Source organism: Mytilus californianus, unplaced genomic scaffold (genome assembly GCF_021869535.1).
Source record: "Mytilus californianus isolate M0D057914Y unplaced genomic scaffold, xbMytCali1.0.p SCAF_5, whole genome shotgun sequence".
Classification (NCBI taxonomy): domain Eukaryota; kingdom Metazoa; phylum Mollusca; class Bivalvia; order Mytilida; family Mytilidae; genus Mytilus; species Mytilus californianus.
The window spans coordinates 108,263,181-108,289,766 of NW_026262701.1; the positions used below are offsets into that span (position 1 = coordinate 108,263,181).

Below are 26,586 nucleotides of genomic sequence, written 5' to 3' on the forward strand. Positions count from 1 at the left end.
GAGCCTTATTTTGAAATAAATAATTAAAAAATACAAGTTTCTTTAAGATTAAGTCTGCATTATATATTAAGAAACTTCACAAAAATAATATTTCATCAAATTGGAAAGTATTCTACAAGATGGCATTACCATACACAAACCTCATGGATAACTTTCAGATTTCTAGGAAGATTTAGTTATTGTTATCTCTGATAGGATAAAAAAAAGATGTCCTTTCTTTGGGTTTACTATATTTGAGAGAAAATTCCCAAGATACCAAATTCTCCCAGGTGTAAAGACTACTGAACAAAAATTTTAACCTGAAAATCTTTTCCGAATTGGTGCATTTCATCCAATATTTCAGAAACAAAAGGCAAAATGGCCAAAATTTCAGGGTATGTAATCAGACTTGTTTCTCTTAAGGTTTATTGACAGTCAACTATACATATTGTGAGTGCAGCCATCAGTTTCTAATGCATAGAGAGTGCAAATAATTGTTTTTGACATCGTAAAATTGAAAATAAATCACATTTACCATGTCATTTCTACATTAAACATCTTGAGGTACTATAATGCAGAGGCTAAAACCATAAAACATTAATTTATTCCTCAATTCAATAATTGCAGTCAACTTATATTAATCATGGGAATCTGTAATCCACATGGTGTACTGAAGATGTATGATCATAACCTATAGTCTGCAGTGGGAAATGTGAAAAAATGTTAAACATTGAGGAAAAATTTCAATCTTCCTATCTCCTCCCAAACATTATTATTTTATAATAGGATAGATTAACTATAATTTTTCTCATTTATTTTGTCATAAATATATGAATTTTTTGTCTGGAGGAATAGGTTATACAGCTTTGTTAACATAATGTATCAAATAAGCACCAGATAACTGCCGATACACCCTTTATTGTTTATTTCTAGCTGTCAAATTCTGAGGTAAGCCTGTCCAAATATTACATCAAATAATTCATGACTTTCTGCAAAAAAACATTTTCTGATTTTTAATCAAGTTTGAAAACAAATATGTTGGAATCCATAATTCTTTAAAACCAAACTACATGCAAATTGGCAGAAATTATGGGTAGTCTCATTGTGATAAACCAATGGAAAGGGAAATAACTTGCCTAAAATTATAATTTAATCTTAAACTAACCCGAATAATTCAGTCGTTATATTCCGCTGATCTACGAAGGCTACATTAATGCCTGAACGTCTTCCTCGATAAAGACCGTCAACCGGAAAATTCACACCGCTATGCAATATGGGAATTTTGATTTAAGTTGGCAGCTAAAGAAGGAGGAGTTCCGGATGTTAATTGATGTTAAATGATGTAAACTGATGTTAAATGATGTAAACTGATGTTAATTGATGTTAATTAATTATTATCGGATTTGTGTTAATTGAACACACGTGTTTGGTAAGACAATTACAAGACAGTTGCGCAGACTCATTATCCTGATCGCCGCCGATTGGCTCTCTCTCACAGAGAGCAGGCGACGCGGCCAATGATCATAAGGAGTTCAAGCCCTCGTGTGGGAGAAAGTCGGACACGGAAAGGGCTTGAATTATTCGAGTTAATCTTAAACAAGATTTATAACTGTGAAGAGAACTTTTGGAAAGGGCCATTATTTATGCAAAATTGCAGACCAAAGAAAATTAAAAACTAAATAGTATAAAGCTGAAGCATACATGGATAGTAGACTGCTCCTTGTGTTAAAAAGTTAGAAGAGTCAAGTCTGGTATTTTCATTTGTTTAATCTTTTCTTGGACCAGAAAAATGGCCAATCTTTTTCAGTATTTATACAGCCAATACATGAACAGTTCTTGTTCTTTCACAAGGGAAATTTTTAGTTTTTTTTTTAATTTCCTTTTGTCTCAGTAATGTGACATTTCCTTTACTTAATCTACTTGCATGACAAGATGACAAAGGATGTGTAATGCACACAAGCTGTAGCTAACTATCACACTGACATGCTCAATGTATCATCTATACTGTACATGTGTATGATACATGCAGTTTCACTTTAAAATTTCTTTGAAATATTTTTTTTCTTTTGTTATGCAATAAACAATTGTATTCTAAGAAGTTTTATATTATGTTTCTAATTTCTAAGAAGTTTTATTTATGTTTCCGCTCATTTTGAACTTTGACTATTATACATTAATTTTTAGAAATATAAAAACTATAGTGCTGCATTAGTGTAGGTAATAAGAATCTATGTTGTTTATATCTGCAACTTACCTGTAAAACATAATATGGCATTACGACTGATGAGAAAAGCATTAGACAGAGCAATTAGACAGAGCCATTAGACGTTTGTTGCTTACTTACTATACAAAATATAGCTTTACAACTAGTTGCAGTATTATGGACATGTGTGTCCTGCCTGTTATAGAAAGTGTAGCGTTACACCTAGAGGCAGTATCATGGATGTGTGTAGCTTACCTGCTATAGAAAGTGTAGCATTACACCTAGAGGCAGTATCATGTATATTTGTAGCTTACCTGCGATTGAAAGTGTAGCATTGCGACTAATAGCAGTTCCATGGATGTTTGTCGCATTACAGTAATAAACTCCGACATCAGTTTTATCCTTTTTGTTATGAACTACGCTTAAAAAGAATAACTTTCCACCAGGGAAGATCATGCGATTAGAGAATGGGTTATCTGGAGTTGTTTCCACTTTTCTACCATTTCTATACCATGTTATTTCAGGTTTGGGGTCACCTTCAGCACGACAGTTTAAAGAAGCAGGCTCATCCTTGGCTATGTAACCATTTTGTGGGTGTTCTACGATTCTTGGGTTGGGCAAACTTGAGGCAGCTGTAAAATAAGAGATGAAAATTTATTACCATATGGAAAGAGGTAAAGGTAAAAGAGATATAGGTAAATTTATTACCTAGAAAGAGATATAGGTAAATTTTATTCTGTCTTTGGAGTGAGACAAACATATATTTAATACACCGATGATAAGTATAAGGCTATGGTAAATTTCATTGCTGTTGAGAGATGACAAAGTATATTTCATCTCTGGCAGGCATACAATTTTCTGTTGATGGAAAATAGAATATAAGAAACGAACATACTGTCTAAATGTATCACTGTATACTTTTTTTTTCATATAAGAATTTCAGTTATTTTTTTAGTTTTTCAAAATGTTTAAACATGAAGCCAACTGTTACATTTTTTTATGACTAAAATTCCAACCATTAAAAAATCATTACATTAAAATTAAACAAAAGACAAATCGGGAATCATTTTAGATGCACCAGCTTGCTTAACACTTCATTCTAGACCAGACACTCCATGTTTCTTAATGACATCATCTTACAAAACCCTGTCAATCCAATATGGAACCTTCCCACAGCCTTCAAATAAAGTCATCAAACATTTATTGAGTTTGGCTGTACACTTAAAGTATATTGATTATAACTGTCCACCTTCTGGACAACCCTTGAGTATATCCATTTATTGACTATTAAATTTCCATTTTGTTTGATGCTACTATAGGGAGCAATCATTTATAAAGTTATTACAACAAGGGAGCAGTAATTTATGTCATTGTTACATCACAAGCCTCTCAATCTGTTATTATCTCATTGAAGTAGCAGGTGGTCAGCACTGTAATTATGGATTAACTACTTGAAATAATGGACAGTTTTCTGGTGGTCAATTTCAAACATGAAGAAGTCTAATTTATGATAAAACTAATGACCACAGAAAATTCATCATAAAAATTTTGAACCTCAACATCTTGATAAATGACTGTTTCCCCACTAGTCAAATCTCTTGCAACAAAACAAATCTGTGACAATATTAGGACATTGGTTGTCAAAGTTCATCCATTTTACTAAATTGTGCCTACAGTCACTTCAGCTGTTAACAGCAGATACCTCTAGAGTGATGTCATGACATTATAGAGAATTTCTGCTTCAACATGCTTTATGCCCAGAAGCTACCAGCCATTTTCATTAACTGATAAATGGTCATATATCTTAAGCCAGAATTACATGCCATTTTTGATATATTGGTCAGCGTCTGCAAGAATTTTTTTGTCCTTATCTTCCAACTGTGTTAATTATAGTAATTAATCAACAACTGAGCATTTAATTAGCAATATAAACAGCTTTATATTGGAACTGTCCATCAAAACAAATAGAATTTCATTACCCTTAGACTGGCAGACACGATTTATTGTTTTAATGGTCAGCTTGTGGTCAGCGGAAGTTGATGGTTATTTTAATCTTGCTGTTATCCATTAGTCTGGATTATTGTGTCACAACAGTACACAGATTATGTGAAAATTGGTGAAGTAATTTGTTTGCTTTGATTAAGAAAATCTGAAAATGTCAACAAAATCTAAGTAAGGTGTTAACAACTTAAAAGGACCATTTACTGCCTCTTGATTGTCTAGGATTCAAATTATCACTGTACAATAAACTGATTTATCTTAGAAGTAGGACAGCTAGAGTACCATACAAAACCAACATATTACCCAATTCTCAAATTTCCCAAAACCTTGTTTCAGAAGTTGTGTTCCAATATTTATGTACGTGAATAAAATAATAACACAGATATGCTTAATTTCACATTCAAAAATAATTTATTAAAAAGTATTGTGTAACACAACTTCTTTAGCAGAGATATTCAAACTGGAAATGTTGAAAACAATAACCAGGTCACTGCTGCTGATATTTGAAGTTTTAGGTCACTGTTGTTAATATTTGAAGTTTTAGGCCACCGTTGTTAATATTTGAAGTTTTAGGTCAGTTTTGTTGATATTTAGGTTGAAATGTCTAGTTTCACATCATTGCAGCTAATACCCTAAATGCTAATTTAACAGCATACCTGATCTTTCTCCAAATCTGACAGAACAAACAAAAATGCAATATTTCTATCATGTTGTAACACACCCAACACAGAGGACATTAACAGAATATTTCTTTCTCTTGATATTTATTTGTTTCAGTAAGAAATCATGTAACACCACATATTTTCCTGTATTATGAAATGCTACATTGAAATGTTTATAGGAGTAACTCAGCAAACAATGCAGGAATAGTAATAAGAAAAGTACATAGATCACAGAACCTGTTTGGGTTGGAGCTGTTTATGCCAGGTTATTAGCGCTTCAAAGAACAGTGTTACTTGGTGCAATAACATCTCAACCATTCCCACAACCCTTAGATGAATTTCATAATGCACTGTAAAAGCCTGAAAGTTTGGTTGAGCATTCAATTATTACAATTATGTGATAAACTTATGTCCTGTAAGGCTTTCTTTAATTTTATTTTTTTTTGTAATTTTGTTGCGTTGATGTTTTTTTTTCACTCCAATTCATAAATTTAAGCTCCCCATCTAATTTGCACTAAACAAATATATGAACAAATTACAAAATGCTACTTAACTATTGGAAACTGGTAAAAGTAACAATACTGAATCCCTTATAGGAGATCAATCAGAAGACATATCCATATGATCTTAAATTTTATGTTGCGAAATAATTTCAAGATTGTGTGCTACGAGAGAACAAATTTTTAAGATATTTTGAAAATTACAGTTAGAAATTAACTATCCAAAGTATAATCTGGTCAACTGAGGCCACACTTAAAAATATTTTAGTCTGCCCAAACCCTACCCAAAGGTAAAGACAGTGGGTAGGTAGGTAGGCATTTTCTTTCTTTTTTTCGGCAAAGAGAAATTAAAGTGTCAGATGTTTTTTAGTCTTCATGCCTATCTGATTAAAAAAAAACTTTTTCACATCAGGACAATAAAAGATTTTGAGTAGACAGCTATTTTCTGGATAGGTAGGGTTAGGGCAAACAAACATATTCTTTTTTATGGCCTGACCATACAGATTTTAAAGGTCAATCCTTAGAATAATCTGCCCAACTGATGAGGCAAACTTTAAAGCGACCATCACCAAAGCCATACTACAGGAGACAGCAACATGATATAATATCTTATTTATCAAAGTTTAAAGATAATTAATACATTTGATTAAACAAAATCATCTTCTTGTGAAAAATGAATCATAAATGTTTCAAAACAACCACATCAAACTGTGGTCACAGCTGATCTTGATCGAAGGATGGGAAACCCCTTATGTCATTAAAAAAACAATTTCAAACAGAATTTCCATTTCAGTCTCTTTCTTGCTTCATTAAAGTGCATCTGAGGTATCTTGATTATTAAAGGTATGGTGTTCAATGATATGTAAGCAATGTGCATACAATATATTTTAAGTTGGTTTATTTCAACCCCACAATAGATTTTAGGATTCTGAGTATTGTGTTATTAACCTCTAACAAGACATAAATAGAAACAGTCAGCTGTTTTAAAGTCCCCCATTTTTATACCCTGCTCATAGAAATCTATACCCTTACAGTTTATGAGCTGATTCCTTTTACTTTGTCATGTTATTGAATAATAAGAGTTATTTTGATGTCCTTTCATCTTACTGGGATTGAATGTGTTATAGTGCAATAAGAAACAAAGGTTTATTGAAAGCTTGCCTTGTAATAAAACTTTATGATGTAAATACCAGCCTATGTATTGAAGATGATTATTACATCTGTCCTGATGCTTCCATTATAAACAGTCAAATACCTGGTTATTGACTCCCAGGGTCAATATAAACAAAGCTATCACATGTTTACTGAGTTCTGTATCAGGCTCAGTTATCATAATATTGACCAATTGGCCAATGGTCAGTTTCTCTCTGATTTTTCTGACCAGCTGATAGATAGATTATAAACAGACTGCCTACTGTATATATTACCTAATATAAACACATCTAGATATTTATCTTGTATATATCTATTTAACAGATCTAAAACTTTTATTAATGACTATTTCATAACTTTATGTGAAAATATCATTTCAGTAAGAAAAACACTTTGGTATGAGCCTGTGAAATTTTACATATGAACTAAGATATAATGTTTACTAAATGAGATTGAAACATGGAAAACTAGAACTTAATTTCAATGCATAATCTTCCTCAACAATGCAGGGTAAAATAATATAGGACAAATGTAATAAATCAACACATTATATAACAGGCAAGCCAAAATATAAATGCTCAATTCATTTTATGAAAGGGTATAAGAAGTAAGAGGAAATATTCCTTAATATTTTACAGGTTAAAGACACAATTCCAGCAGTTTTGTGTGGGAATAAGAGCTTTCTTCAAGAGTATCAATCATTTCACTTGACCATGACATTTATGGTTTAATAGGCATATTCTTTGATATACAGATGATCTAGATGGCACCACCTTTATGTTCCAGAGATAACAATGACTGTATTATTCCCTTCATCATGCCAAGTCTAGTACAGTTAAATAAATCTATCTAATCTGACACCAGACATAGAGTTTTCAAGGTAAACTTTCATGACAAGTATTTCTAAGTTATGTGATAGGTATATGGAATCAAGTCAGACGCACCTTCTCTCTGATGGAGATAAATTTAAAAGTTGGATTAAATTTCCACCTGATGAAGATGTCCAACCTTTTTATCTTTGAAATTTTGAAAGCTTAAAACCTTAAAGGATATCTGTTTAAGAAAACTCTTTGATTACTTAGAATCAATCTTCCTGTGGGTTTGGACACCAATCAGACAGACCTAATTTATGGTAAGCAGAAAGGCTCTGTAATCAACGGTTTAAAAAATATAATGAACGTTACACAAACATTTACAATAAAAGAAAAGATTTATTTTGTTAAAGTACTAATTAAGCTAGCTAATATGCTTCACATCTGCATAGTGAACTACTAAATTACAAATATTCAGCATATTAATGCATTACTTCATGTGTGTGCCTTTAGTTTCCAGACAGATCAAGTTCTAATATATATTTTATTGAGTATTCAACAAAAGCACCTGGGAATGAATTAACCAATTATAAGGTAAAATGCACTATCTATTTGTATTTGAATTCAATTTGTTTCAAACATACTCAATTGCTTTGTAAAGTGACACATAAACATTGAAACATACACATTCCAGCAGTTCAATATAAATTTCTGAGCATATTTTTGTTAAAGAAGGTTTTTTTTTTAGTCTGCACTTGGTTTATTTAAGTTTGACTGCACCATGATCAATATTAAAAAGTATGGACAATGTTTTAATGACCCATATATCAAGTCTAGTGACCACTAAGACCAAGGCAGATGTACCCATTGATGCTGCTTCAAGAACACAACATTCCATTAACCAATCAGATATGTTGAAACATGCTGCATGTTTCCAGGTACATCAATGATCTATCAACAGGTATGTTTCTCTGCAGGTTAATGGCCAAATCTCAATCATCACCCTCTACTTAACTCTCAAGTTATCCTTGACCTTCTGAATCTACCACCCTAGCGTTCATTTATATTGATATAGATTTATTTCTGTTGCATGATTTCAGTTTTTGTTTATCACTTACAATAAATCTTTCTACTTTAATAAACATTAAAAGTTTAAATTTACTTTTTTCAATTCTCAATGAAGACTTATCTGTCAACACAGGAAATCAAGCTAATTATTTTTATTTATCAATAGTTCAATTTTAAAAACTCAGTACATCTAGCTTTTGAAAACTTCCCAAATATTATCATTTAGTTTACTTTATGTGAATTAATCCTCCTCTTATCACAAGAAGAACTGTCACGAGCATCCATGAACTTGTTTTATCTAAAGAAACATTTTTGGCGGTATAAATGTGATTGCTAATTTCTCATATGTCTCCAATATCTTAAATATTCTTTTATATTTCATTATATTACAAACATATTGCTTTCTTTCAAACCTTTGTCCCTAACAAAAAATGTAGTCCCTCGTAAACATTCAAAGGCTTAATAAAAGTGTGATGTGCCCCAAGTTTATGACGGGCCCTTCCATTAAACATCTGGTCTGATGAAAGCAATCAAACTCACCCTATTATCATGTACATCCCATTTTATAATGAAGTCTTCTGTAAAAGTTTTGCATACGATAACTTTATTAAAATCTGGCAATGCCCAAAACACATTTTATACTTACGATCGTAATAAAAACACTAGCTCTCACGTGAACAAAATAAAGTCAGTCCCTCCCACAAAGTGATTTTCGAGTACAGTTGATGTATTTTTAACAACATCTTTGATTTCTTGTTTATAAAGCATAAAGTAATAGCACAACATCAAACACTTCATGGAAATCACTGTATATTTAAAATATAAAAACTTTTAATGATACCTGAACCTTATGACATTATTACAGAGAATTGTCTGAAACGGTAGAACTCTGCTGTATTGTAATTAATGTGCTGCACGCAGGTAAGAAAAAGACTGGCATCCTTAATGTCTTGTAAAGGTTGATGGTCATTGATTTGTACACTAAATTTCTAGAACATTCCATCAAAAAATCTTCAATTCAGAACTAAATAGCCAATCATAATGTCCCATCCATACAAAGGACAAATTTAACAACTGTGAGGGTGCAATGCTAAATTAATCAAATCAATCTGATACTAATAATATGCTGTGCACTTCAGATTTTATCTGTGTGTTATTTTTTCTTTTTTCTTTTTAACAAAATTTCGTTAAAATTTTATACCCATTTTTAAAATCATAAGTGATCTTTAGGTGTAATACCACCAAATCATAGTACGTCACATCCGGTTGCATACGAAAATAGGTCGAAAAAAAATATTCCCTTGAATTTGACAGTTGTAGGTAATTGATCCTACATTTCATTGCAGTAAAACATTTCTGAGTCATAAACATATATCTTGGGTATTTCAAAGCACCATTATTTCTTTATTTGGGGTTTCTATAGAATATTTTGGAAATTTGAGGTTACATGGTTACTAAAGCTTGTACACAGGTTAAAAAAGGGGGAAAATTTGATTGGTTAACTTCCAGTGATGGTTATTTTCTTATATGCAATGAAATGTTATGTGAAATTTTTTCTATAGTACTGGACAGGATAAAACTTTACTCATGCCAAGTATTTCTTTATTTGAAACAAAGATAAATTCTGCACAATTTTTTGAAAAGTGCAAATTTAACAAAGACTAATAGGGGAAAATCAATGGTGGTATTACACCTAATATGGGAAGCTGTACATGCACCTTTGACCTTGTGAGTACTCTCATGTGTTAAAATTTCTTGCTATTTAAGTGAAATATTACAAATAATGAAATATTCTGAGTGGATTGAGTCTCCAAAATACATTTTATGAGAAAATTTCCTTGAAATAGGACTTTACCATGAATATTAGTTGACAGAACAACAATACTTAGAGTCTTGGGGAGCTTTTTCTCCTTATTTCTTATATTCTGCTATACTAGAAAATTTTTCCTAAGAAATACTTTAATAAATATATAGTTTTAAGTAAATGAAATTATTTTTAAAGCAGTAACAACAAATTATTCACCAAAAGAGAAGTTTTTTATGTCCCTCTCTGGAACGCGGCGTAAATTTAAGATTGCAAGGACTTATTGAAACCTCCTTGGAGACAATAAACTTTTATACGGATAGTTCAAGCAGCTTGAATACTTCAATTAATCATTTATAATAACATTTCTATCATAAATGAGTGAAAGTTACCCCAAAATTTTTATTTATTGGCCTAAAAAGTAGAAATTGTGAGGAAATGAGAGGTATAAATGGACCAAAAGAGACTTTATTAGGAAGAATAAGAGGTCCATTAGTAGTATTTATCATCCTAAAGTCATCTTTTGTATCATATTCAACTGTTTGTAGGCAGATGAGATAAATATTTGATCATTTATTGGTCCACACTATATTCTATCATGATGCGGCTTGGTTTGAATTTTTCGAAGAAATTTTGCTCGAATCGCTGTAGATGTCGTCTTACATTATACTAGATTTTTCTCAAACTATTGAACTGATTATGACAAAACTTGACAGGAATGCTTGAAATAACCAGTATTACAAAGGAAAAAAGTCACATTCAGTTTATTCAACAAAAAAGTCTTCTTTAGGTGTAATACCACCAAATCATAGTACGTCACATCCGGTTGCATACGAAAATAGGTCGAAAAAAAATATTCCCTTGAATTTGACAGTTGTAGGTAATTGATCCTACATTTCATTGCAGTAAAACATTTCTGAGTCATAAACATATATCTTGGGTATTTCAAAGCACCATTATTTCTTTATTTGGGGTTTCTATAGAATATTTTGGAAATTTGAGGTTACATGGTTACTAAAGCTTGTACACAGGTTAAAAAAGGGGGAAAATTTGATTGGTTAACTTCCAGTGATGGTTATTTTCTTATATGCAATGAAATGTTATGTGAAATTTTTTCTATAGTACTGGACAGGATAAAACTTTACTCATGCCAAGTATTTCTTTATTTGAAACAAAGATAAATTCTGCACAATTTTTTGAAAAGTGCAAATTTAACAAAGACTAATAGGGGAAAATCAATGGTGGTATTACACCTAATATGGGAAGCTGTACATGCACCTTTGACCTTGTGAGTACTCTCATGTGTTAAAATTTCTTGCTATTTAAGTGAAATATTACAAATAATGAAATATTCTGAGTGGATTGAGTCTCCAAAATACATTTTATGAGAAAATTTCCTTGAAATAGGACTTTACCATGAATATTAGTTGACAGAACAACAATACTTAGAGTCTTGGGGAGCTTTTTCTCCTTATTTCTTATATTCTGCTATACTAGAAAATTTTTCCTAAGAAATACTTTAATAAATATATAGTTTTAAGTAAATGAAATTATTTTTAAAGCAGTAACAACAAATTATTCACCAAAAGAGAAGTTTTTTATGTCCCTCTCTGGAACGCGGCGTAAATTTAAGATTGCAAGGACTTATTGAAACCTCCTTGGAGACAATAAACTTTTATACGGATAGTTCAAGCAGCTTGAATACTTCAATTAATCATTTATAATAACATTTCTATCATAAATGAGTGAAAGTTACCCCAAAATTTTTATTTATTGGCCTAAAAAGTAGAAATTGTGAGGAAATGAGAGGTATAAATGGACCAAAAGAGACTTTATTAGGAAGAATAAGAGGTCCATTAGTAGTATTTATCATCCTAAAGTCATCTTTTGTATCATATTCAACTGTTTGTAGGCAGATGAGATAAATATTTGATCATTTATTGGTCCACACTATATTCTATCATGATGCGGCTTGGTTTGAATTTTTCGAAGAAATTTTGCTCGAATCGCTGTAGATGTCGTCTTACATTATACTAGATTTTTCTCAAACTATTGAACTGATTATGACAAAACTTGACAGGAATGCTTGAAATAACCAGTATTACAAAGGAAAAAAGTCACATTCAGTTTATTCAACAAAAAAGTCTTCTTTAGGTGTAATACCACCAAATCATAGTACGTCACATCCGGTTGCATACGAAAATAGGTCGAAAAAAAATATTCCCTTGAATTTGACAGTTGTAGGTAATTGATCCTACATTTCATTGCAGTAAAACATTTCTGAGTCATAAACATATATCTTGGGTATTTCAAAGCACCATTATTTCTTTATTTGGGGTTTCTATAGAATATTTTGGAAATTTGAGGTTACATGGTTACTAAAGCTTGTACACAGGTTAAAAAAGGGGGAAAATTTGATTGGTTAACTTCCAGTGATGGTTATTTTCTTATATGCAATGAAATGTTATGTGAAATTTTTTCTATAGTACTGGACAGGATAAAACTTTACTCATGCCAAGTATTTCTTTATTTGAAACAAAGATAAATTCTGCACAATTTTTTGAAAAGTGCAAATTTAACAAAGACTAATAGGGGAAAATCAATGGTGGTATTACACCTTTAGTGCATATTTTAAGAAAGATTAAAAATAGATGTTATCTGGAATTTTTTTTTTGTCACAGTTCGCTTTCTCATTATTGACATATCACCCCCATCTCCTTTTTACTTGGACAATCCTGAATGCTAAAAACACCAAGGTCTCACTACATTACATACATCAGTATATGCACTCTATGCAACCTTCTAAAGAGTTACTGTAAACCTGTAACCTTTCCTCATACAGGTCAGTAAAGATAAGAATGATGAGCAACAGTTTTCCATTCATGCATTACATGTTCCTATATGTTGTGGCAGCAATTATAATGTTTTGATGCAGTTTTAAATACTACAGTGTTAAACCTTTCATGTAAGAGCCTTTGTAACCATGAATTAACATCTGTTACCATGCAGAGTTTTCAGGCATTAAAATCTAATGATTAAAAACTTATGTGGAGAGGTTGAATTGCAGAAAAAATATTGCAAAATGGATAAATTTCACAATAAAGAGTGTATTTTTTTCTTTTCTTTACAGTGGTTTGAGTGTCAAACAAAAAATGATACATTTTATCTAGATAACATTACAATTTCCAGCAGAGGACAGATAGATGTAAGTCCTGCAGGTGGCTAGTGCACATGAAAAATATTTTAGTTACTGTAAATTCATAAATTATTGCGTGCATTCATTATTGCAATTTCAACATGACAGACCAAAATGTGAAAATAATAGACCACTTTCGAGTTATGTCCTTTACTGGAAAAGTTCGTCAATTATGCGTGGCTTTATGACGTCATTTACCAGATAGAGGGGATCGCCTGTATCCCTGCACTATTAAAGTTCATCAAGCGTCTTCATAATTGTCATTATGCAGGATAAACTAGAAATAATGATTGTTCCATAGGTACTTAATAACAATTCCCTAATGACAGCAGTGCTGATTATCAATTATAAGAATTTAATTTTCCGAATAATTCCTGCAATACAGCATTATATTTTTTCAACCACTCGCTTAACATGAGAAGGAAGTTACGATGCCCCTAAACGCACAAATGATGTTGACACTTAAACCAAAGTTTTTGACAGAAATGCAACGAACTCGAAAGTTGTCTATTATGTAGATTACAGGGAAAGCTGCACACAAGTATATGTCAGATTTTAGAAGGTGTCAAGTTCTTATTATTGCGATACTCACCCAATAGCATTATTCGCAAAAAAAAAACACCTCACAGTAATTTCTAAATTTACATTATCCACAAGCAGAAATCAGTAAGGGCAGGTGCTAAAAGAAGTCTAAACCAAATAAATAAATATATAAATAATCCAGCACACCCAATGTTAAAGCAATGTTATGTAAGAGACCATACTTGGGGCAATGAACCTATCTAGCAACTTTGAAAATCACCAATTAATTTTGAAAACTGACTTTTCATATTTCTAGAATGGTAAAACAACAACAGATAAAAAAAATATTTGAATCATCATTTCATGTTAGAGCAAAAATATTTATTCAGACAATTACTTTCAATACAAAGACTGTTCAACATTCCAAATCAAACTGTCCACATCCCTTAGAAAATAGCTTCTTGACAATATGAAGGAACTCAAAGTGCATTAACTGTATCATTTTGACAGACAGTAAGTACATTTAGAAATGGAAAATTTGCAGCAAAGTATCATATTCTACCAGAAGGTACCAAATCCACCATTATCCATAAGTGTCTGCCATCTGGTCAACCCATTAAACTCACCCAAATGTACTCATAAATGTAAGTAAAAAGCATAAAGCTATTAGATTCACATGATCCTAAAAAATCTTGTAGTTCTAAGACAGGAAATCTTCTACTTAAAGACATCTGGGAAATTATCCTCCACTATAAGTCAATAAAATACATGGCCGAAATCATTCCCCTTGACAAGAGCCATGCTTCTGTTTGACACCCACAATATCCAAGGTGATGGGCTTTCTATTAAAGTGGCAAATTGTAGAATAAAATATGCTAATGTTTTTATTGGATAGGGTTATAAACCCAGCAGGCACCCTTTTAAGAAAAGCCAGTTAATTATGTCAATTTGTAAAAATGTAAACCTGACGGAATTATTGAAAGTGATGGATAAAAACAAAACTTTGTGTAATGCTATATGCTTAACAGGATGTGTACGTTGAAAACTCAATTCTGTATTTATCAACATTACCATAATTCTCTTATTTAATTCTTACTATTTCTGGTAAAGTAGAAATGCTTTGATTTAAGACAAAAGCGTTCAAGAAGGAACACCAAGAGAACAGATATCTTTTCCATTAGAAAGTAAATTTTTTCTGATTTTCTTTAGATTTATCAATAGGACAGAACCTATTTACTTTTACATATGATAAATTTCTTCTTTAGAATGCTATGCAGATCTACAGATTCTAGAGCTAAGATCAATGTCTTCCACAACTCACGAATATACTAATGCAGTACTGTCAATTAATCAACTTAAAAGCTTCCACAATATCCCAACTGTAATAATTACGTGAGGTAGCTAATTGATGGTTAAAGGTTGCTAAATGAAAGCAATAGGTAATTCCTTCCTCAACAATAACAGTAAACCTGAAAATGGTGAAATTTGACATCACGGGGAAGTCAGAAATACAAGTAGAAAATGGAAAATATTAATGAATATCTGACCCGGCTATCTGTCAGACAGAGTCGGTGAGGATTTATGTCCAGTACATAGACCATCAGTCTTTAGAAATCACCACATACAGACAATAGAGTCAACTAGAAATTCCACAACAAAATACTGTAATTAATGTTTTGACATGTTTTGGGTTTATGTGCCTACTTTCTGTCTATCCTCTGTTTAACAGTAATAAATCAATCTAACACAGTATCATAGTACTAACATACTGTACATAAAAATCTCTCAACATCATTGTAAAACAGAATGTTATGAAGACTGACCGGTATTTTTAATTAAATTTGCCTCAATAAAACATGTAAAATTTGAAGTGACAAAGCAATGAAACCAAACATTACTCATTGGTTTTTGCTAAAGGTGGGAAATGGATAACCAGTATGAATGCCTCCTTAGTACACCAGCTCAGATTTTGGCACAATCATAAGAACTGAGCAATTACTATTTTTTGTTAATAACAAGAACATCGGAAATGTTACACCCACAGATATACTGTTGCAGGAATACAGAATATAGAGTAATGAACAATGTCTATGTGTATAAAGTAGATAATCACATTATCTTGTGATTCTATTGATAATCTCATCATGTCTGTCTGTGTCCAAACCAATGGACTGTCAAAAACCAAACAAAATTAACTCTAATGTTTAGTTCACAAATTATAGAAATTTTACATTTCAGTCTTGAATAAATGGAGGTATTAGTTTTTTAGTTTAACTAACTGCAAAATTTTGAGGATATCTATCTCTTTTTAAGTTTAATTTATAACAACATTTTAAGATATCAATCTTTCAATGCCTACCACTGCCAAATTTTACATCTGTTTATCTTAGTTTATTTTTTTTTAAGCATGTAACTGATAGGATTAAGTAATTGAAATTATTTACACAACTCTTTAGTTCCTCCCCTACACTTAGTATTTCACCATCAACCCTTATGATATCATCACTTTAGGGTACATGCTCAGTACACAATACTAATCATGGATCAAGGATAGACTATCGAGGTACTAACATCTTTCCTTTGCAGTGCCTCATCCTATCCAGTTGTTGCCTTCACTTTTGAGCAAGCAGAACAAATTACTTATGTTGTCAAAAGCCACATTCTATAATTGAATTGTGAATTTTTGTTTTCTGGTAGACTAATTTAGAGAAATGTAATGACACCCTGGTATGCAAGCATGTAATTACTTAATGGCTATACAGGTCATGCCAAGTTGATAGATAAAACACAATCATGGAACAAAAAGAAACTCAAGATATATTGCACATCATGCATGGAGTCATTTTTAATATTGTCTCTCTTGTGCATGACAGCATATATGCTTCATCTGTAATGAAAATCAGTGTGGTGAATGTTCCAGTATCATGATGGGTGTGCATACTGAGCAGGAGACATCACAAAAAGTTGAAAACCAGATTGAGTTCCCCTATGAAGCATTGGAGTGCTGTTTTTAAAAGGTTATTTAAAGTATTTCACAAGATGGTTGTCTTATTTTATTCAAACTACTGTTTACAATATCTGTTCTTCTATTTTTTAAACTATACGGTGTTTCATATAATTTCTAGAGATGTTCATCTTTTCACTTTTTTTTATCTTCATTCTAAAATTCAAATAAAGCTATAAATATCAAAATGTCAGACAAGGTTAAATTTTAATTACTTCAGATTGTAATTCTATTCTCTATGGGTCAAAAAACAGGATTTCACAGAAAGATAAAATTTTATGTCCAAGTCATGGAAAACTGTAAAATACTTTTTTTTAACATTTAACATTATCTTAGAGCTTACTGCATTACAAAAATATCATGAAATGACAAGTCTGTGTGATATGAGCACAATAAAACTATGTATTCTGCATATAAACTCATCAAAATAAAATGTCTGCATGTCAGGTATTCAGTATTACATTTCACCACCTTGTAAATCCATGTCCTAACATGCATGTCTAAAATATATAAAATATTTTTCTCCATGTTACATTTTTGTATATTGCCCTTACAAGGTAACTTAAGTACTAAAATGGGGGTGGAGCCAAAACTTTAAAAAAAAACATCAATAAAAAATGTCAAATTTAAAGGATTTAACATTTCCTTAACAATTAGTGAACATGTAATACAAGATATTTACACAATGGTATACACCCAGAACTTCTTTTGTTTTATTTGATAAATTTGTATGTACTAAAACCTTACAGATTTCATAAAAAGATATACTAGGTTTTTTACATGAACTTGTTATATTAATAGTACGATAGTTTCAATTCAAATAGCACATGAAATAAAGAGTTAAGGAACCTAGAGGATGGCCAAATCAATTGAAAATATTATTTGTTATTGTTACAACTCCCTCCTGATTATGTATAATGCTACTCAAATTTTAAAAATATGACTTTCTCTGCATTCCAGCAGGTTTTGATTTTCCCTCAATATAACATGACTACAAGTTTTATTTATTCAAGCAATGTTTATGCCCAGTGTAACCTCAGTGCGAATTAAGACTAAATTGTCTGTATCCAATCTGAAATCTAGATTGAAATTAGAAAAATGTCTGCACATTTGTAATACCAATCAGCAAGAATTTGTAAATTTCATGGGCATGATTGTGAAATGAAAATGGGATGTCAACAATCCTTTGAAATTCTATCTATACTACAAGTTCATTGATTGAAAAACTTGTGAGGTATGTGAAATATATTAGGGTAATTAACTAAAGTAAACAAATAATAATTGTAATCAATGGTCATTATCTAGTCAACACTACCATAAATCCAGTATATATTTCATGCAAATTAGCCTAAACAAACAACTATCTGCACTTCTGAATTTATGACCTGTTATAAAATTGAGCCATGGGAAAAATTTATTCCATTCAAAGGTTACTTCTAAGGCAATTAATTGTACAAATTTTGACTGATAAAATTTATTCAGTTCAACTATTGGTAAACAATTCTATTTCTATGGAAGTAATAATATTTCATGAAAAAGAGGGAGATACATCTTTTTTACATTTAACAAATTATTCCATTCATATTTCTAACTGACAGTCATTATTGGACACAAGATTTCCCATACTGAAGATTACAAAATTTTTGTCTGATTTCTGTGTTTTTTGTGTAGACCATTGATCTTGCTTTAAAATTTGGCCAAATGCTGACATTCACATTTCTCAACCTTGTCACTAAGGTATTTCTTTAATATCAAAATTAAGTTTATTTTCCCAGAAAATTAATGACTTTAAGCAGCTATAAGATGAGATAAATCTATCCAATAATTTTACAAGGAACAGAAAAAAAATAAGTGCACTCTAATTGTCAGAGAAAATGTTTGAGGTATGTATATTATTAAAGCTAAAACCTCCCAGGAGAGATATGTAAAAGTATTTTACACAAGTGAATTCTCAATTCTGCAATAAACACAACAGAATAATGTGGATTTAAACAATTTATGTAATCTAAATGGATTCACCATAGATGTAAGCTTTTTCCTTGTCAATAAAACAGTGTCAGCAGAAAGCACTGGTCTTCAGAATTCAAATCTTTCCATTAGACAAAGCATCAAACAGTCTATATTTCATAAGTTTTTTTAATTTGTCCCAGCATCTTAAAGACTGCTTTTAGCAACATTCAAAAATAATTTGTAAAAAAAAGTACTACTGTGTCTTATAAACTTTCTCAGTCTGTAAAAAAAAATTCTGTAACAAAAAAATTTGCAAAAAATTTTCCTATACTTTGTTGCCCCTAAATCGTGATATTTTACAACAGCGAAATAAAAACGCTATATGGTATAATGTACTCGAACGTTCTACTAGGTCTGTTCTCTAAAAGCTATTTGGTAGCTAACATTACACTCTCAGGTACAACATGGCCTTTCTACTTATACAATAAAACCTATAAACCCATACAATGTACTGACATTGATCGAAAAAATGAAGCTCCTCTCCACATAATAACAGGGAAAATGACTTTAACAGAAACCTGATGCTTTAGAAGCTAGATCAGATGGACATTTATCTTCACAGGAAAGATGTTATTATGTATAATAATTCAAATAAATCTGTATTTGTCAATTATTCTTTCTTTAGAACTTATATAATGTATTTCTCAAGGTTTGATTACATTAAATGACCATGGTCTTCCTGAGGTCAAATTACTCTTTTATGAGTAAACATTAATAAAAATCGTAACAAAAACCATAATATTTTGGCAACTTTATACATGCATTTGAATATTGTTAATCAGAAAAAAGTCAAAATATTTCCTTGTGTGAATTTTTGGCAGTGATAACAGTAAAAAATCCCAAAATAAAACCTCAAGAACAAGTTAGGTCTTTGAAATTAGGAAGTTTAATGTCAGTGAAAATAATTCATTTAACAGTTTAATAGCAAGGTACTACTATAAGGCAACAGGCAACTATTCTTTACCCATAACAGAGGTATGATTCACCTCTATTAGGCAACAGGCAACTATTGTTTACCCAAAACAGAGGTATGATTCACCTCTATAAGGCAACAGGCAACTATTCTTTACCCATAACAGAGGTATGATTCACCTCTATAAGGCAACAGCATAACAGAGGTATGGTTCACCTCTATAAGGCAACAGGCAACTATTCTTTACCCATAACAGAGGTATGATTCACCTCTATAAGGCAACAGCATAACAGAGGTATGGTTCACCTCTATAAGGCAACAGGCAACTATTCTTTACCCATAACAGAGGTATGATTCACCTCTATAAGGCAACAGCATAACAGAGGTATGGTTCACCTCTATAAGGCAACAGGCAACTATTCTTTACCCTTAACAGAGGTAGGATTCACCTCTATAAGGCAACAGGCAACTATTATTTACCCATAACAGAGGTATGATTAACCTCTATAAGGCAAAAGGCAACTATTATTTACCCATAACATAGGTATGATTAACCTCTATAAGGCAAAAGGCAACTATTCTTTACCCATAACAGAGGTATGATTCACCTCTATAGGGCAAAAGGCAACTATTATTTACCCATAACAGAGGTATGATTAACCTCTATAAGGCAAAAGGCAACTATTCTTTACCCATAACAGAGGTATGATTCACCTCTATAGGGCAAAAGGCAACTATTATTTACACATAACAGAGGTATGATTAACCTCTATAAGGCAACAGACAACTATTCTTTACCCATAACAGAGGTATGATTCACCTCTATAAGGCAAAAGGCAACTATTCTTTACCCATAACTCAGGTATGATTCACCTCTAAAGTCATATCAAATTGGTAAAACGGAAGTTTCATTAATAAAACAATCCAAGAAAAAAACATGATGTGAAGGAAAGACATATAAAATTTATAAGTCTATAGTCCATAAACAAAGATTTAATATCATTAACTGACTCAAGTAAGGTTTTAAAAAGTAATTATATATTAATATCCAAAGCTTTTAACAAATTTGATCCTTCAGATTCAGACTTTGCACTCATGTTAACATTTATCTGTGATTATTAAAACACAGCTTCCTTCAAAATATTAATTACGATAGAACATTAAGTTTTAAATGTTTACATATGTAATCATAATTTGACTCAATAAAACCTTGTTAATAATAATGGGATACCTGAAACAAGCTTCGTAAATTTAAAATGTTGTAATCTAAACTTGATATTGAATCAAATGGCTCCAATGCTGGGACATATTTTGTTAATCAAAAACTCATCTACTGTGGCAACACTCTTCCAAATGGACAAGCACCTAAAAATTACAAAACCATTTGAAGAAATACTTCAAAAAGGATTAATTATAAAATGCACATGGAGGGCTATTACACAAGAGCAAATTACCTCATGCAAGAGTTTTTTCCTGCAACATGGTTCGTCCTACCATGACCCTTCATTTCTACGCCTGTAACAGCTGATAATAATTGTTCCCGTAACAAATGCTTCACATCAAAGGGAGGGAATATCTTTTAAGATGCATAGATATGTTTTATAGATTGTGATGCAATCATTGTCAGACCAAATGCCAGTATAAAAAAGATATAATTATCAATATCTGTCTCTTACATGATAGAATGTAGTTATTTCATATTCATTTACAAAGGGTTAAAATTAAAGTTCAGAACATGTGAAATTACTTTCTGAAATAGCTGGGCTAAGATGTGGTTTTAATTCTGTTATTCGCATTTTATTTTGCTGTTTGGTTGTTTCAGATTGATTATACTGACATAACTTTCAAATATTTGTGTAGTTCAAAAACAATCTTTCAAAATTTCTCCCTAACTATCATATACAAGTTTTCTCATTCATGTTGTAGAAAACCTGACAATATTCGTACAAGTCTCACATACACAGAGCCACTTGCTAAGATAATAGCAATCATGAGTATCAATAACCACCCAGTATTTAAACACATCTTCCACAAAACCGTGAAATTTTACCATTTAATCTATGTAATTTCGATTAGTAAAACTTCCTGCCCGTTAGTTGCACTCTAGGGTAAATACTTTAAAAAATAATTAGTCAAATTACAAAAACTTTACAGATAAGTTATCTGTTAACATACTAAAGTTTAAAATTCTGATGTTCGAAGAAGATACCTATGCTATCTATTTCAAAGTGTCAAAACAACAAAGTAATACAAAAAATCTTCCTTTTTAAATTTTCTGAATCCTAACATGTTTTCTCAGTTTATTTCTCTTCAGTTTTTTAGCTGAAAAAAAAATTGTAGGAATTACTTTTTCAAATGCCATCAAAGTGCACAAATTGTTTGTGATAAACAAGTGTGTAAATCAGAAAAATGTGACAACTTGAAACCAATTAAAAAAAAGTTCATTTCAGCACTATTTTGTCAGGTGGCCATGAAATTTTCTAAAATTTGGTAAAATGCATAGGGTGTGTCAACACTTTGGAACAAGTTCTTTTGTGTGAATAAAATGCATGTCAACACTTGTCATGCTGGGATAAACTGGGCATTCTCCTGTGGACTGGTATCCTGCTGATTTCAGGTTACACTTTGACATTTGACTAAAAGATCTCATTTCTCTTTATAACAAACAGCTTTAATTAAAATGTCCCTATAAATTAAATGGAATGTTACAATTCATTTACAACAAAGTTTGCCATTTATCTTGAGAATTTTCTTGACCTAAATCTGCACTCTATAAGATTTTGCAGTTACTTTAGTTGGTTTTCTCACTGATTTGGGTGCAAATATTATCAGAAAATATCTTGTACAACCAACAGTCCTAGCAAAAGCAATTCCTTAGTTTTAAATTCATCAATCTAAATGGGAATCACACAGTTTTAACAAGTTTTATAAGATCCTGATCAGATCTAGTAATCTGGTCGGCAGACACTAAGCAGACAGTCTCTGAACCATTTCACAATTTAAAACATTTTTTTTGTTAAAAAATTATTATAATTACAAGATATAAGAACATTTTGGACTTCAATTCTTTCAAACTATGTATACAATTTTGACTCCCGTTAAACTGGTCAAGTGTGTCTTAAATTCCCTCTATACTTTCTTTTAAACCTCCAAATTACAAGGTATTATAAAAATATTTTTCTTACAAATGATTCTAGCACTAGTATATTTATCTTACAAAACCTTATACCATTATATAGACTATTGGTTTAATAGTACCACTTTACACCCATGATTCATTGCATCATTTTGTCACCTGGTCACACCTGAGTCTAGCAGTCTGGAGCCCTGTTACACCTAGTCTCCACAGGTAACCTTATTTACTGGTCAAATGTCCACATAACATGTCCTTTCCACCTTTAACACTAGAGACAAAAGTCTTTAACAGATACTAAAATGAGACTATTTACTGGAGGTTCAATCAATAGAGACACAATGACTTAATCCTACTTCATGGATGATCATATTATTATGGAACAAAGTGACAGAGACCATGTCAGGTATATTCAAAGGAAACTTTTGTCCTGACTTCAATCATAACACATCAAATGGTCAAAGTTTGGACATAAATGATAATAATAAACTTCCTGGAGAGAATTGTAATGATAGTTATTGTCAAGTGCCCTCACTCTAACTTTGTGTAGTGATAGACACTTGAACACGACTGATTCAAGAAAGGTGAAAAAAATGCCTACAATCAAACCTATAATATAAACTACTTGAGAGAATAATCTTGTAAATTAGACAATCCCCCTACTACCCATTTATACAATATAAACAATTCAAATTCCTCATAAAATGATTCACTAATTCTTAAACAAGTTTTTCAATTGGTTTTGCTGTTTATTTTGGGAATACAACAAAGTAATTAATATGAAAACTAAGTTCAAATTAGAGAACAACTTGATATATATTTTTGTCTTCAGTGGTCATTAACTAAATCTGAAGGCTTAAGTATGGTTAAGTGCCACACTCATTGCACATCGAAAAATCACTTGCAACAACTGGGTCAATGGGTGGGCTGATAAAGAGAAAATGTCTGCCCCGTTATCCAATATACCCTCATTTTCCAGTGGCAGTTTAATATCCTTTATCTGGGTCAACCTGCCTTGCAGGTGCTTACTATTTATCAATCTTTAATTTGTTGTCATCTTGAATGTGCACAAATATTTGCCACTGAACCAATCAATCTATCTATTTTAGGTATCTTTTATTGTCTTAAAACAAGTACAATTAGCTTGAAAAACAAGATATGACACTTTAAGGGATGGTGAAAATTGAGTCTGAGAAAGTTGGATTTCACAGAATCAAAGGATTAACTTACATGTAAGGCTAGTTATTTAATATATATTATGATATAACATCTAATCAAAGGGTACAAATTTCAAAAATTTGTAAATATTTTCAACCAGCTGATTTTTGTGAATATTTGCCAAACAAATGACAACTATAAAGTTTTGTGAACCAAATGATTAAGCATGAGCTGATCACTCAATAATAACACTTTGACACCTGTGATTTTTGAAGATTTAAATAATACCTGTTATTTATCCATTTGGACAAAAAAGAAAATAAGTGTTATCGATCTCTCTGTAATTTGTACCTTCATAAAAGTTTTGAATGAGTACAATGTTATCTCTACTATCATATGACAGCATATGTATGGGAACAAAGTGTTCTATAACCCTGAATGTCAGGTCTTGTTTGTACAGGGAACCAGATAGACCCATTATAGAGCCAATGGTCAATGATCATTACAGATCAATTATAATGGGCCCCCAGGACTCGCTACTGGTCAATGACCAATTAAAGATTTATGATACCATATTTTGCTTCATTGACAAATCTAATGTGTGACGTTGAAAGATTTTTATTTTGAGACACGCTTAGTCTTAGATTTTGACTACAAAACTTGTGTAATGTTATACTGCAGGTATATATGCCACCTATGCTAGGTGAAGGGGACAGTTTTTTTAAATACTGCATATCTTGAACTTCTCATTTTTTTTTAAATTCAAATGTATTCTCACATAATTTTTGTAATGTTAAACTTTGAATGTAAGGATTCAATAACACAAATTTGCAATTCAGCAGTTATTTCATGTAATTTAGTACAAATTATACCATTTATGTGGCAATTATGCAAATTAATAACGATATTTCCAGCATTTAAGGCTAATGAAATTTTAAACTTTTGTGCATTTAAAAAATCTTATCTGATTTCCTACACCCTGAGGTATTATCCCCATTTTACTGTTCCAAGTTTTATCATATCCCCTGCTGTAAATCAAGCGAATTAATTACTTGTTTATTTCTTCAGTGACAATTGTTTTGTCATATAATTATTTCACAGCCATTCAACTGTCAAAGAGCTCATATAACCAAAAAGATGTCTTCACAAGATAAATATACTAACATTTTAAGATTATATAATACCCTATAATTTTAATCTGATAGTCACAACTGTAAAACAAGATCGGTATATTGTTTAAAACTTCATAGTTTCAAAATTCACTAGCATACCACATATTGTATACATGTATTAACCCTAATTATATAGCCTTTTGACTAGCCCATAACATTTTTTATTTCAACATCCGAATTTAATCTATACCACTGTACTAATGCCATGGTTTCTTTTCATTGTTTTATAAATCTATAAAAGCTCCATATCAAATAATTATTCTTTTAAATGATAACAACTTAATAGGACCAATCATAATTCAAAATTTGTCTGATGTATTGTATTTAATGGTAACTAGGATTTGTGGTTTGTGGGCATGCTTACTTTCTCAATAAAGGTGCGTTAGATTGCTATCATTAGACATTGCTCATTTTTGTCCACATAAATACCTTAAACTTTAAATGCCAAAAGTATTGTTCATAGACTTCATTATACTTGTATAGAACTTACATTCAATTAAAATTATTATAGGAAAAAGTTGTGGTATTTGTCAATTTTTCCCCTTATAGGAATAGAATAATAATAGGCAATTGTGTAAACCAGAGCAATTTTATTTAACACAATGGGAAAATTTTGTCATTTATTGTAATATCGATAACTATTATTTTGACCTCCGAACATTGGATGGAACAACAAGCCAGTTATATGAATGAGGAATCATTCGGGTGCGTTTGACGTGAAATAAATTGTGACAACAGGACAAAGGGCTGATTACAAGCTTATGATGAATGGATCCTTGGCTTGCAAGTTTAAATTGGTTTATTTCTGTAAATTGCGAAACACAAATAAAAGAGTCAAATTTATTAAACTTCCAGAACAAAGCCAAAATTTTATGTGCTGAGAAATGTTAAATACACATTCAGTTTAGGATCATTAAGTCTCCCTTCACTCTCAATATTCTCTGCTGTTTCTCAATTAATGTGAAGATATTGATTTTGATAGAATGCTGTTGACTTCAAATGTGTTGATAATTCCTGTGAAATCAAGTGAATATTATTTTTCTTCCCAATTTCCCCACTATTTAGTGCCTTCAAACTAATTTAACACAGATTACACCTCAGTTGAAATCATCTAAAATTTCTTAAAAATTAATATTTTGTAACACTATATTTCACGATATTTAGACCACTGATTGTGAAAATTTGTTTCTAAAATAAAGCAGAATACAAATTGTTATTGCCAACAAGACTTACACACTAAGCAGAAGTGATAAACGGACGATGCACTCTGTTTTTCAGTGTTTGTCCGGAATTTAAT

General features: G+C 31.2%; 1 protein-coding gene across 14 annotated transcripts in view; it reads right to left on the reverse strand.

The window, feature by feature from the left end:
• LOC127700530 (roundabout homolog 1-like) overlaps nt 1-26,586 on the reverse strand; it is a 99,648-nt gene that overhangs the window by 30,368 nt on the left and 42,694 nt on the right. For all 14 annotated transcript variants that reach the window (XM_052204054.1, XM_052204059.1, XM_052204056.1 and 11 more), the window contains one exon: nt 2,497-2,814. In XM_052204054.1, the coding sequence (XP_052060014.1) occupies nt 2,497-2,814 (318 nt within the window). The remainder of the gene's footprint in view (nt 1-2,496; nt 2,815-26,586) is intronic.